This window comes from Ambystoma mexicanum, chromosome 10 (genome assembly GCF_040938575.1).
Source record: "Ambystoma mexicanum isolate Mex_15411 chromosome 10, UKY_AmexF1_1, whole genome shotgun sequence".
Taxonomy (NCBI): Eukaryota; Metazoa; Chordata; class Amphibia; order Caudata; family Ambystomatidae; genus Ambystoma; species Ambystoma mexicanum.
In genome coordinates, this window is record NC_090932.1 from 886,809,592 (window position 1) to 886,823,777 (window position 14,186).

Sequence of the window (14,186 nt, forward strand, 5' to 3'; positions counted from 1 at the left end):
GTGTGTGCTTTTTATTTTCTTCATGAATAGGCTCCTAATGGAGCCTGAGGCCCCACAAAGGTCCGGCCTCTGTCACACTATGGGTTGTGGCCAGGGCCGGCCTTTGGGGTCCCAGCACCCTGGGCGAATTGGCGCAACCCCCCCCCCCACCCCCGCGAGCCCCTGGTCAAAAGGGGGCGGGGCCAAGAAGTGGCACTTTTTTTTTTTTAATAAACCTCCTTGCTCTGTCGAGGAGGTAATTATTTGAATAGGGCGCATCAGCACCCTGTTGTTATTAGATGAGCTCTGCCACCGCAGGGTCATTTAATAATAATGAGGCGTCTGACACGCCTTCTGACACTATGCCAGCTCGGGGGAGCCCTTGAAGGACTGCCTGAGCTGGCATAGTGGGGGGCTAATGGCGCCTTTTGTTGTTGAAGGTGCTGTGGCAGAGGGGCGCATTTGGTGACAATCGGGTGCTGAGCACCCGATTGTTATTGAATACGCCTACCTGCCGCGCCTTCTCCCTCTACGCCAGCTCAGGGCAGCCCTTGAAAGACTTCCCCGAGCTGGCGTGGTGGGGGCTAGTGGCGCTGTGGGAGGTAGCAGTGGTGTGGAACTGCCCAAGTGTCACAGAAGTGCTAGAACATATTTGGGCACAGGCACCCACTGTTTTACAAATTAAGCACTTGGTATACACATGCAGTTGCACTTAAATGTTCATTAAAAAAGTATGCCCTCAAGAGTATGCTATCACAGAGAAATGGGGAACCCAAAGCCAGTTCAACTACCCACTCCCATGTGTGCTACTGAACTGGTAGAGGTAAGTCGAGAGCCAACCAACCTCTTTCTCCTATCTGTGCTACTTTACCACACAAATAAGGGGGATCGCTCTCCTGCAGCCTTTCTCCCAGTCGTCGATTCCTGATGATTTACTGGTACAGTCACAAAAAAAAGATTTTTTGGGGTTCATTCTGTTTACAAAAGTAGCGCATTGCTAAAACCCCCTGGCTGTCAGTTCGTTGTCCTTGGAGCGTCCCAGGCTCCCTACCCCCTGAGAGCCACCAGCCTTGGGTGCTGTTTTATAACAAATGAAAGACGCAGACAGAACAATAACTGTGTGAGTCAACTGAGAGATTAATGCACTCATGTTCCATTCAGAGAGAGGCTTTGAAAATGTAGCTCTGACAAATCAGAGAATCAGGGGGGCAAATAAGCACCGCACATCTCCGCTCCCTCTTCATGGGTTTACGGTTGCCACCTGAAAGGTTGCCAGCAGCTAACCTGCCAACCTGTCCCAACTCCATGCCTCGTGTCCTATTCCCTGGTCAACCAAACCCTGTGAACTCATAGGCCGCATACGACCCACAGAAGTCTTTTTACTGCCCGTCCTAAACGTCTGTTTCTTGCACTAGTGCTATTAACGCATGCAGCTCCAAGGTATAATATTAACAACCAGTGTTTGTGGGTAAAGGACCGGCATAAAGTCTCTATGTTTAAGACCCCTGGCTTTAAGGAACAGGAAGTAAACTAATCCATGAAAGTAACAGGAGTATGACGTTCCTGGATCTTCATGGGCAGAATAAAAGTAGACTAGAAGATCAACAGCCTGGGGGCATCAAGTTTATGTAGGATGGAATGGTGGGGGTCTGAGTCACCTGAGGAGACAGGGGTATTTTACAGGTCTGAAACCTGGTAATCCACTTTACAATGGAGAGGGGTGATGTCTCTATGTGGCCTGTAAATCTGCAGAGATACCACCAAACTGTACTACCATTACTGCCACCTGGTCTGGCGGTATTACTGCCGGATTACAAGTGGTGGTAGGCAGTGTTAGTCCCCATTAATTGGAGTCCATAGGACTCCATGGTGGATTTCAGCGGTATTACTGCTGGTAGTAATTTTGCTAGTGATAATACCCCAAATTGTTCTATTTTGGGTAGTAACTCATAGTTGGGCAGTGTGATAATGTGGCTCTATACGGTATTACCAGTGTTGCCAGTCAGAACTCATTTACCTTCAGTATTCAGTTCTCTGTTTTTTGTCCTGACGCTTACAATGTGCGATTTGCATTACAAGCTGTGTGCCGCAGACTGCTTCCACTCTAAGTGGGGGAGAAGTTAGGACTGTGAGGACTGCGACGGCAGGACTTTTCAACCTTTTGACAAGAGGGGCCCTCACTGAGTCTTGGGGGCATCACCTCCCACGGGATATGGTACAGTATAAGCACCTCATTGCTTTCTAACACTGGTTCCTCTACATCAGCCTCTTGCTGACATTGAAGGGTTTATAGCTATTCAGTGGGCACTCAGTGTTTAAGATCTGTGCTGGCCTGCCATCTTGTGATAAACAGCAGCTATTGATCTTAAATTTGTCGCCATCGCAAGTCTCACTTCTCCCACAGCAAGAGCAGAGCCCGCTTGCCAGTGCCTGATAAACCCAAAATTCTCTTTAATTTCATGCACAGGTGTATTTTATTTTTACAAGGTTATTTTACTCACTGAATACTGATCAAGTGTTTTTAGTCTGGACTTTATTACCTGGGTGCTTGTAATTGCAGCACAAGCACTCTTTCCAATCTAAACTAAAGGTGTGTTTACAATGTTGATTGTTCCAAAATACATGTCCTAGTGTGCTGCTTTGGGTCAGGTGGCACCCTTTAAGCTGTACACAATGATGCATTGTCTGGTTGACATACTATGTGATTTCTGTATTTTATAAAGGAAACTATGACCGCTAGAACCAGGGTAGGTGTCAGGCATGCAAACATGCACTAATGGTGTTAACTGGATAGGTATCTGGGCAGTTAAAGGCACATCTGCAACAAAGCAGATACTTTCCTGGGTATTTGATGGCAATGTGTTGTTACCTTGGCTTTTGATGGCAATCCATGGTAGTGGCACAAGTACCTGGGCAGTTTTTCAGTCATTATTGATGGAGCATGTAGCTCGATATTTGATGGCAGAGAGGTAAATACCTGGGCAGTTGATCACAATCCTTAGCAATGGAGTAAATACATGGGCAGCTGATGGTGATCCTTGATTAGGGTGAAAGCCATGGCAGTTGATGGCAATGGGGCAAGTTCCTGGGTATTTTTTGGCAATCATTGTCCATGGCCCAGGTTCCTGGTCAGTTGCCGTTCCTTCTTGGCAATATTGCAAAAATCTAGGTAATTTACTTGACAATTGTGCAAGCACCTGATTAGTAGCTGGGAATGGAGGATGGTCCTGGCAGTTGATGACCATTTCTGCGATGCAAAGCCGGAACAAGGAGGGGGATATTGGAGTACGTGGCTGATGCCCTCCTCTCCAGTGGCTGTCCTTCCGCCATGATGGCACTTTCCAGGACCCTTGATTGGGCAGCCTGTGCTGGCAAAGGAGCTTAACCTGTTGGCTTTGCTAAAGGTAATTTTAAAGCTGTCACTGTTAATTCCAGTAATCGCAGTCCTGTGTTTTGATCACAATGGGCAACATATGGGAAGGGCCACATGGCTATGGCTATGGACCACTTCGTTCCGTGTCGCTACACAGAGTTGTGTTCTTGATAGGGCTGTGAAGTGGGAGAATGAGATAACACCCTCCCCCGATCTCATCCAGACCATGGCCTAGGGGATCACGGCCCAGTCACCCCCCACGAGAGGAGTTCGCTTATTTACCAGATGACAAAATACCCTGCTTCGAAAACATGCATATACGAAGACTATGCCCACTATAGTACGCCCGGGTCAAGCCGACGCCTGCAACATGGATCAGCTTGACTACAACAACAGCCACAAGTATTCACATCGTTAGAGATGCCATGACGACATAGCCAACAGACAAGAACACACGTGCCACCATGCACACTGGTCACTCACACACCAACCAACACAAAGAATATGCTCAGTGCTATGACATAGCGGACTGACATACCCACGGACATGCATCATTTTTATTTTTCACATAGGCCTTCTACAGCACCGCAGAAATGCAAGACACCTGAAGAGCTTGTGTATATGCTTGCCGATGCTTTTGCTACCTATCACTATGAAGATGCCACCATATCTAATGCTGCGTATGACTCTCTGTCACCCTGCAACCCCCACGGTATGGATTATGTACTGCCACCCACGGACTAGGCCCAAGTAGGGCGCAAGCAAGAGTCCCCAGGCAGGAGCCTCGCAAACGAAAATCCTCCCAGAATGAAATACAAGTGCTGACCATGCAGAACGAGCCCCAACGAGAGCCCGCAGACAAGGCCACGATGTTGCAACCTGCATGCCGCGCGCCGAGCGCCAAGGTTATACCTACAGGTGCCAAGCGCTCAGAGACAAAATACAAAATCTAATGCTCATAATTCTACTCCAGCTACGGTCTCCCCACACGTGACTAAGCCGAACTGACAAGGTGCCAAGCCTACGAGACAGAGAACCGCCAGGGTCCCACGTCTGGGACACAATCTGCAACAACGAAGTGGCAAGTTGGACACCTACAGCGATGGGAAAGACCTGCTCACCAGCCCGTAAGCAGACCTGTCCATTGTCCGCACAAACACATAGTTGCACATTGTTGCTAATGTCAGGTACACCGCGAGCTGGGAACGACGATGGTCCCAGGCTTGGGGGCTCGTGGGAGAACCAATCAGAACACAAGGGGGCTCATCACTGACGCTATTACTCTTAGCCAATCACCAAAGGTCCCCTTGTAACAATTCCAATGTAACAACTGTTAGGGACAACCCAAGTGTACTACCTGATCCGTCCTCATCCACTAACATTTCTTCCCATAGGTGATCTATACTAACCCTACCACTCGGGGAACCAACCCGAAGTGGCGATAGGTTTTGTGATGATTTTCCCAGGTGACGCAAGTAGCGCGTCATACTGCTGTAAAAAGGGCCTGCGAGCCCCGCTGATGATGAGAGCCATTCCGGATGCATACGGACTGAGCATATCCCTGCTGTTACTCTAATAAACAGCAGTAGTTGCCTTGCTCCTTGTGGGTGTCTCATACTCCTTTTGGGACGCGGGAGGTGTTGGGGCCTCACCAGCCCGGTGGTCCGCGGACGGCTCTGCCGGCTCCCGGGAGATCACCCCGACAGCGGGCTGTCATTTAAGCAATTTGGAATATTTCGGTGAATGCCGTTTTTTATTTTGCACACTTTAATTATCTCTGCATCCGTCTACAGTAACCTCAAACAAGCATTGGCAATGCCAACCGTTTGGGCTTTTGTGCAGGCAGGAGAAAGGCACTTGCCAGGCACAGCCATAGTGGTATTAACTGGCCATTGATTGTAGCAGATGCAAAATGGTGTGAGTACCAGGGTCTCTAATAGCAGTCACTGACAAATGAGGTGTATGCTCGTTTCTTGGAAGGTAAGACGTTATTAAGCATAAGTTGGGTGTACTTGTTTTTTACTGACTGACATTTTGAATAAGGGGTGTTTCAAATGAATGTTGAAAACCAGGAAAGTGGGAGTTTTTAAAACATGGAGACAACCATGGCTACAACATTTTGATGCGAGTGCTTCTATCAGTCCCAAACATCACCTGGGTACAGGGTGAGCCTGGGTAACTGATTTTAAACATTGTACACTACTTTACCAGAATTTCTGGTAAACTACAATGTTAAAAGCAGTTAACACTCTTCCCCCCAAGTCTGAAACCACACTTGATTGCATGATACTTCAGCCAGGATTGCATTATACTTCAGCAGAACACCTGATGTGTCCACTAAAAGGTTTAAGATTAAGCTGCATCCCTAACTCTACCTGGTTACCCAGAGGTAACATCTTAGCAAATGTCACTTGTGGCTGACCAATCTACAGCAGAACTATTGTAAGTTTGAATTGTTGATGTTTTACTGAACTATGCACCACACACATCTTGCTTGGTAGTTTTTAATCGGGAAACGTCTTTACTTCTCGTTTCCCTTGAATTGGGAACTTTTTTTTGGTGGTGGTACTCCACCTTGCAGCTGTACCTTCTGTTTAGCAAGCATTTCATTCTCCCATCCTAGTTGTGTTGCTGGACGATTATAGAGCGGTGGAGTAGGGGCAGTGATGTCTTACTGGAATGCAACTCGAATGCTTAAATCTCCTTCTTTCTTGACTTTAGTATATGCAGTGCATGCTAGCCAATGTTTCCACTGTTCTGCGCTGCGCGCGCCAACACCGCCCCTCCCCCGCGCGCCGTTGCACCAAGTTGGCGACTACATGCAAATTTACGGTCATATAACTGCCAGTGATGTCACTTCCTGTATTTGGGCCCCCCGCCACCCGGACATTCATAAATCGGCTCCCCTGCACGAGAGGGCATGTCTGGGGGACCAGCATCACTCTCCAGCCTGCTCGCAGTGCTCCCCACAACATCCTCCACAACATTCCCCCAAGCAGAACATCAGCCACACTGCCTATTGCACGCTGTGCTCCCCACAGCATCCCCCCAAGCAGAGCATCAGCCACACTGGCTATTGCTCGCTGCGCTCACCGGAGCATCCCCCCAAGCAGAGCATCAGCCACACTGCCTATTGCTTGCTGTGCTCCCCGCAGCAGTGCTCGCTGTGCTCCCCACCGCATCCCCCCAAGCAGAGCATCAGCCACACTGCCTATTGCTCGCTGTGCTCCCCACAGCATCCCCCCAAGCAGAGCATCAGCCACACTGCCTAGTGCTCGCTGTGCTCCCCACAGCATCCCCCCAAGCAGAGCATCAGCCACACTGGCTATTGCTCGCTGTGCTCACCGCAGCATCCCCCCAAGCAGAGCATCAGCCACACTGCCTATTGCTCGCTGCAGAGCATCAGCCACACTGGCTATTGCTCGCTGCGCTTACCACAGCACCCCCCCAAGCAGAGCATCAGCCACACTGCCTAGTGCTCGCTGTGCTCCCCACAGCATCCCCCCAAGCAGAGCATCAGCCACACTGCCTAGTGCTCGCTGTGCTCCCCACAGCATCCCCCCAAGCAGAGCATCAGCCACACTGGCTATTGCTCGCTGTGCTCACTGCAGCATCCCCCCAAGCAGAGCATCAGCCACACTGGCTATTGCTCGCTACACTCACCGCAGCAGTGCTCGCTGTGCTCCCCACAGCATCCCCCCAAGCAGAGCATCAGCCACACTGCCTACTGCTCGCTGTGCTCCCTACAGCATCCCCCCAAGCAGAGCATCAGCCACACTGGCTATTGCTCGCTGTGCTCACTGCAGCATCCCCCCAAGCAGAGCATCAGCCACACTGCCTATTGCTCGCTGTGCTCCCCGCAGCAGTGCTCGCTGTGCTCCCCACAGCATCCCCCCAAGCAGAGCATCAGCCACACTGCCTACTGCTCGCTGTGCTCCCCACAGCATCCCCCCAAGCAGAGCATCAGCCACACTGCCTATTGCTCGCTGTGCTCCCCACAGCATCCCCCCAAGTAGAGCATCAGCCACACTGCCTAGTGCTCGCTGTGCTCCCCGCAGCATCCCCCCAAGCAGAGCATCAGCCACACTGCCTATTGCTCGCTGTGCTCACCGCAGCATCCCCCCAAGCAGAGCATCAGCCACACTGCCTATTGCTCACTGCAGAGCATCAGCCACACTGGCTATTGCTCGCTGCGCTCACCGCAGCATCCCCCCAAGCAGAGCATCAGCCACACTGCCTATTGCTCGCTGTGCTCCCCGCAGCAGTGCTCGCTGTGCTCCCCACAGCATCCCCCCAAGCAGAGCATCAGCCACACTGCCTACTGCTCGCTGTGCTCCCCACAGCATCCCCCCAAGCAGAGCATCAGCCACACTGCCTATTGCTCGCTGTGCTCCCCACAGCATCCCCCCAAGTAGAGCATCAGCCACACTGCCTAGTGCTCGCTGTGCTCCCCGCAGCATCCCCCCAAGCAGAGCATCAGCCACACTGCCTATTGCTCGCTGTGCTCACCGCAGCATCCCCCCAAGCAGAGCATCAGCCACACTGCCTATTGCTCACTGCAGAGCATCAGCCACACTGGCTATTGCTCGCTGCGCTCACCGCAGCATCCCCCCAAGCAGAGCATCAGCCACACTGCCTATTGCTCGCTGTGCTCCCCGCAGCAGTGCTCGCTGTGCTCCCCGCAGCATCCCCCCAAGCAGAGCATTAGCCACACTGCCTACTGCTCGCTGTGCTCCCCACAGCATCCCCCCAAGCAGAGCATCAGCCACACTGCCTATTGCTCGCTGTGCTCACCGCAGCATCCCCCCAAGCAGAGCATCAGCCACACTGCCTATTGCTCGCTGTGCTCACCGCAGCATCCCCCCAAGCAGAGCATCAGCCACACTGCCTATTGCTCACTGCAGAGCATCAGCCACACTGGCTATTGCTCGCTGCGCTCACCGCAGCATCCCCCCAAGCAGAGCATCAGCCACACTGCCTATTGCTCGCTGTGCTCCCCGCAGCAGTGCTTGCTATGCTCCCCGCAGCATCCCCCCAAGTAGAGCATCAGCCACACTGCCTAGTGCTTGCTGTGCTCCCCACAGCATCCTCCCAAGCAGAGCATCAGCCACACTGCCTAGTGCTCGCTGTGCTCCCCACAGCATCCCCCCCAAGCACAGCATCAGCCACACTGGCTATTGCTCGCTGTGCTCACTGCAATATCCACCCAAGCAGATCATCAGCCACACTGCCTATTGCTCGCTGCAGAGCATCAGGCACACTGGCTGTTGCTAGCTGCACTCACCGCAGCATCCCCCCAAGCAGAGCATCAGCCACACTGCCTACTGCTCGCTGTGCTCCCCACAGCATCCCCCCAAGCAGAGCATCAGCCACACTGGCTATTGCTCGCTGTGCTCACCGCAATATCCACCCAAGCAGATCATCAGCCACACTGCCTATTGCTCGCTGCAGAGCATCAGGCACACTGCCTACTGCTCGCTGTGCTCCCCACAGCATCCCCCCAAGCAGAGCATCAGCCACACTGCCTATTGCTCGCTGTGCTCCCCACAGCATCCCCCCAAGCAGAGCATCAGCCACACTGCCTACTGCTCGCTGTGCTCCCAACAGCATCCCCCCCAAGCAGAGCATCAGCCACACTGCCTAGTGCTCGCTGTGCTCCCCACAGCATCCCCCCAAGCAGAGCATCAGCCACACACTGGATATTGCTCGCTGTGCTGCTCACCACAGCATCCCCCCAAGCAAAGCATCAGCCACACTGGCTATTGTTCGCTGTGCTGCTCACCATAGCATCCCCCCAAGCAGAGCATCAGCCACTCTGCCTAGTGCTCGCTGTGCTCCCCACAGCATCCCGCCCAAGCAGAGCATCAGCCACACTGCCTAGTGCTCGCTGTGCTCCCCACGGCATCCCCCTAAGCAGAGCATCAGCCACACACTGGATATTGCTCGCTGTGCTGCTCACCATAGCATCCCCCCAAGCAGAGCATCAGCCACACTGCCTATTGGTAAACGTTCATTAGAGAAAATGTTTCATTGTCTATGAATAATGCTGCGAGCCAATAAACGCCCTTGAAAGTGAAAAAAAACAAAAATGCTATCCAGAAGAAGACTGACATGTCCGAATATTTTTCTCCCTGCCCTCTGATAGGGCATGCGTTATCAAAGCCCCTTATAGCCGTACACATAACCTTAGACGTAGATCGTCTTTTCTCCAGTGATTGTATTGATAGAAACAGACGCAGGACAACAATGCGCGCCGTTCATTGTCATCCCCTGTCACCAGCAGGCTGCCTGTGTGTGCCTCGATTCAGGACGATTGGAAATGCAGTGGGCTGCTGCTCTACCCGCTGCTGCTCCCATGACGTCTCTGCTCCAATCAGGGGGCTTGGTTTCTACCCATTCATTTTTTTTTTAATTTAAAGGACCGTACCAATATTATGCCCAAACGCAGAAAAGACGCATAGCGAATGAATGACACCTCAGTGGTCGGAGAATGCAGGCATGCTATAACATGCCAGAACCCACGACAGGACATCTGCGGACACTCTAACGAATTCCTGCGCTCGGCTCCAGGGTAATGTCTCACGCGTGCTTCATGTGTGTGGCATCCATGTGCTCCAAATATCGCAGGCCACTCGAGGGAGTGTTTTTAATTCCTATTTAGTTCGATGTTTGTTTTCTAGAAGAGACTGCGTTAGTCTGTAGTGTTTAGATGCCTGCCCTCTACCCCCCCCCACTGTGTGTGGTATTTCAGCGCAGCTAATTGTTGGAGGCAGGAGGGGCCGGTGCGGATAACTCCGCGTGTGTCATTTGTCGCTCTGAGATTATCCGTTAAGTAGAGGTCGGCTGTGCAAGGAAGTTGCAACCATGCCAACTGTCGCAGCGTTTCAGGGGAATTTCCCCAACTGCAATCAATGACAAACGACGCATCAATGTTGTCGATACAATAAAACACAGGTGCTTTTACACAAACACAATAGTTCTCATATTCCGGTTAAAGCCTTTCCTGGCGCATATGATTTTTAGCAGCATATTTTGGCGATATGAATTGTTGAATTGTGCGCAGTTTAATATTACGCGGTTAGCCGACATGAATGCTGCTATGGCTGTACTGTTTAATAACTGGCGTACTTAAAGGCGCAACTCGACCGGCATTTGCAGGGGATGTTGCGGGGGAGGGGATAACATGTCAAATGGTAGCGGAGGGGGCTACCTTGAGAGACTTTGTGGGGGGGGAGCAACATTATTTGTGTGCTGCCCCATTCCTTTTGTCCCAAAGGAACGTTTGTGGGAACTAGCGTCAAATGAGCAGCCAACGTGCAATGCAATGCACTGCACGCTGGTCCGGTGACATTGCCAAAGACATGATAGGTTTTACATAAAGAATGCACGTTGTGGTGGTACCTAGCAGCATGGTGCTCGTGTGGTTGCGATGTGGTGCGTGGTTGGTTTTTAGCTGGTAGTTCACATCCAGCTGCATTGAACCATAATCCCCTGCAAAACGGAGGGGCACTACAGTGGCAGTGTCTTTGAGGCGTCAGTGGGCAGTCAGAAGGGAGATGCCAGGAAATGGACTAGGTACTGTGGGTCCTGAATTTGTGGCATGTCATAGTGTCCCCTGACATAGCCTCCCCTGGCCTAGCAGCACATCCCAACACACAACTCCAACAGCAAAACAACACAGGTTACACAATGGAGCGACCACCACCCAGAAATAAATGGCTACATTCAATTTAGCCAAACACCACACTACCCCACCACAGATACACCAACACAATTCGTGCCAGTCCTCAAACACCACTCTGCTAGATACCACAGACACCCACACAATTTACGTTAGCAACCTCAACCACACATTAACCTCTTCACTAGATGTCACAAAATATATGAAACGTACAGACAGCCTTATCTTTTCAGATCTGCACACATCAGCACTGCAACAAAGCATCCTTGCACTGCTCGTGTGCCAGTTTCATACTGCTCTACCCTGCTTACATACCCTGAAGATCCAAGAAACTGTGCACAAAGTTGAAAATGTGCTATGCAAGACTCAGTAACCCAGCATAACAAAGACTTGACTCACTCTCATTTGGAGCACTACTCCAATCAGCCCAGACAACTTCGGTAACTGACTGCAACAGTCCAGAAATGCAAGTCAATCTGCTATGCTATCATCTCTGGTGCACTGACTAGCTGGTGACACTGTATATCTGCCAGTCTAATTAAGTCATATGAGAACTGCGGGCGGTGGGTTCACTGCAACAATAATGTAATTCTAGCTGATGACCTCGGGGGCAGTTAATAGAGGAACATGGGAAGACACATTTATGTCCCTAAAATCATGAAATCTACCCCATTGCAAGGCAGTCTTGTTTTAATAGTGTGTACCTAATCACTTCTAAGGACTCTACTTTTCGCAGTTAAGTCAGAGCAATATTAAATCGTTTGCCCATGATCACACACTTTGGTTAAGCAGCAAAACTAGGAATTTACCCACTCTACAACTTAGTCACTAGACTATGGGCCTCATTACAAGTTTGGCGGTATTCTGGTGGTAACTCTGCCGGAATACTGCCAGAATACTGCCAAATGGAATTACTGTTACCGCCACTTGGTCCAGTGGATTTACCGCCGGATTACAAGTAGTGGTAGGCAGTGTTATTTTATTTTATTTATTTATTCATTGGCTATTTGTAAGATGCCTATACAGCATTGGTGTTTCAAGGCGCCACCAGACAAGTAAAAGTGGCGGGCGGACTAGGGAGAAAGATACAGTAACAGTCCTCCTATGCCTTGTGACATTCGGATTGTGCAAGTGCTGAACTAAAAAGTGCAAGGGGGAGAAGTGCAGGCTTGCACCAAACGAACTGCTAAGGTGGGAAGGGAAGGGAGAAGGGGGAAGTGCAGATGATACAAACGCGGCCAAATGGCAAGTGCCATTGAAAGCAGGTAAGCGAAGGGAAGGGAGTGGAGGGGAAGGACTGGGCGGAGGGGGCATGGACCCTGTAGTACTCAGCCGGAACCAGGAAGCCAGTCATAGAGAAGGAGGTAGGATTTAGGTGGGGAGGGGGAGAGAGAAGGAGGAGGAGAAAAGGAGGGTCTTGAGGAACTTCCGGAACTTAAGGAGATCTGGCTCAAGCCTGAGAGGGGCAGGGAGACCATTCTAGAGGGAGGCTCCTGTGGAGGAGAGACATCTACCCCCCACTCTTTGCTTAGAGAAGCAACCGATTCGCAGAGAGTTGGAGCTAGCACAGACCAGAAGGCTCCAGCAGGGAGAGGGAGTTGGATGTAGCGGGGTCCCAGGCAAAGCCTGGATGATGCATAGGGTCTTGAATTTGATCCTAGCAGCAAGCCGGAAGCTAGTGGAGAGAAATTGGGGCAAGAGAGATGCAGTCCCTGGGCTTGAGGCCAAGGATTAGCCTTGCAGTCCTATTCTAGATTAGTTGAAGGGGACAAAGGGAGATGCCCCAGGGCCAGGAGCGCTTTACAAATAAAATAAAATACAAATGAAGGCAGATTCAGGAAGAGGCTGTTACAGTAGTCAAGCCTAGAGAGGACCAGAGCTCTGGAGAGGCCCCATTTATTGGAGTCCATAGGACTCTGTGGGGATTTCAGTGGAATTACCGCTTGTGGTACTTCTGGCAATTTTGCTGATTTTTGGCAGTTTTACCTGAAGCTTTTTGCTGGAGGTGAATCCTCCACTTCGCTGCATAGCTTATACTATGGTGGTGCAGAAATGCAGCGGTAACAGAGTTGCCACTCCATTACCACCGTTTTTTACCACATCACAGTACTCATAATGAGCCTCTATATGTCTTCTGAGCTCTACCTGGTACAAATATTGGGACTACAATAATATTGTCTTATAGTGTTAACCTGGAAATCCCCAGACCTCATACCTAGCAATAGGCATATAATTATAGAAACATGTTAAGCCAAAAGAATATAATGGTACCTTTATTTGCCACATCCTGAATGGAAAACTACAAGTCCTAGAGTGCAAAATATTGATAACATGAAAAATCTCCTTTTGTACAGCACTGTGCATTCAGCTCTTTTAGAAATGCAGGGATCCTCTTATTTAAAAGTGTAAGTTGCATGGAGGGGACCGGTTACATTTGCACTTCAGTGCAAATAAGTCACCTGCATGCATTTTTAGTAATCTGCACTAGAAAGTGCAAAACAAAGGTGTAAATGCAGGCATACTTGCCAGTGCGCCTTAGTTCTTAACGTACAGTGCACCTTGGGTAAATGCTGCCAGTAATGTATGCCTTTCTGGCAGTGTTTGCAATGGATTCCTTTGGAATGTGCCTGCTTCTGGTGTATAAATCAGGCAGACTCCATAAGAGCCCCAAGTATTGTCATGCTGGGGTTAATGCATGGACCTTTGTATGACGGAGAGGCTGGTGTGGCGAAACAGCAATTCTGTTCTATGCCCCCTCTCCGCCATAAAACATTATGAACATCTGGCATGATGTAAAATGCATACGTAAAAAAGTTGTATGCAATTTTGCCCATGCTTTTTATGAGACACCATAATACACATGATCCCTACTCTAAAAGAAATTGATGGACAAGTTCACCTAGTATAGAGATTGTTTGTCACAAGCCTGCAGCTTGAGGTTATGCATGATGTTAAAACATCTGATATTCACATAAAAGCAATCCTTTTTTGTATGTCAAGCTGGTTGACATCCTGGTTATTTCATTTATTTTTAAAGGGGGTGGGGGGCGGTTATTGTGTTACTCACTTTCATTGTCTTGGAAGCAGACACAGATTTGCTAGTTAATTGGAGATGTATGTGGTCTTTCAGCTGGAAATGCCGCATTGCATTGC

At 50.2% G+C, this 14,186-nt stretch overlaps 1 protein-coding gene across 3 annotated transcripts in view; it reads left to right on the forward strand.

The window, feature by feature from the left end:
- Positions 1 to 14,186, forward strand: part of PIGZ (phosphatidylinositol glycan anchor biosynthesis class Z) — a 131,854-nt gene that overhangs the window by 33,485 nt on the left and 84,183 nt on the right. Inside the window, exon 1 of one of the 3 annotated variants that reach the window (XM_069618618.1) lies at positions 9,677 to 9,923. The exons of the other annotated variants lie outside the window; for them this stretch is intronic. Coding sequence (XP_069474719.1) covers positions 9,817 to 9,923 — 107 coding nt within the window. The 5' untranslated portion in view covers positions 9,677 to 9,816. Of the gene's footprint in view, positions 1 to 9,676; positions 9,924 to 14,186 lie in introns of those variants that run through there. 3 annotated transcript variants of the gene reach the window in all.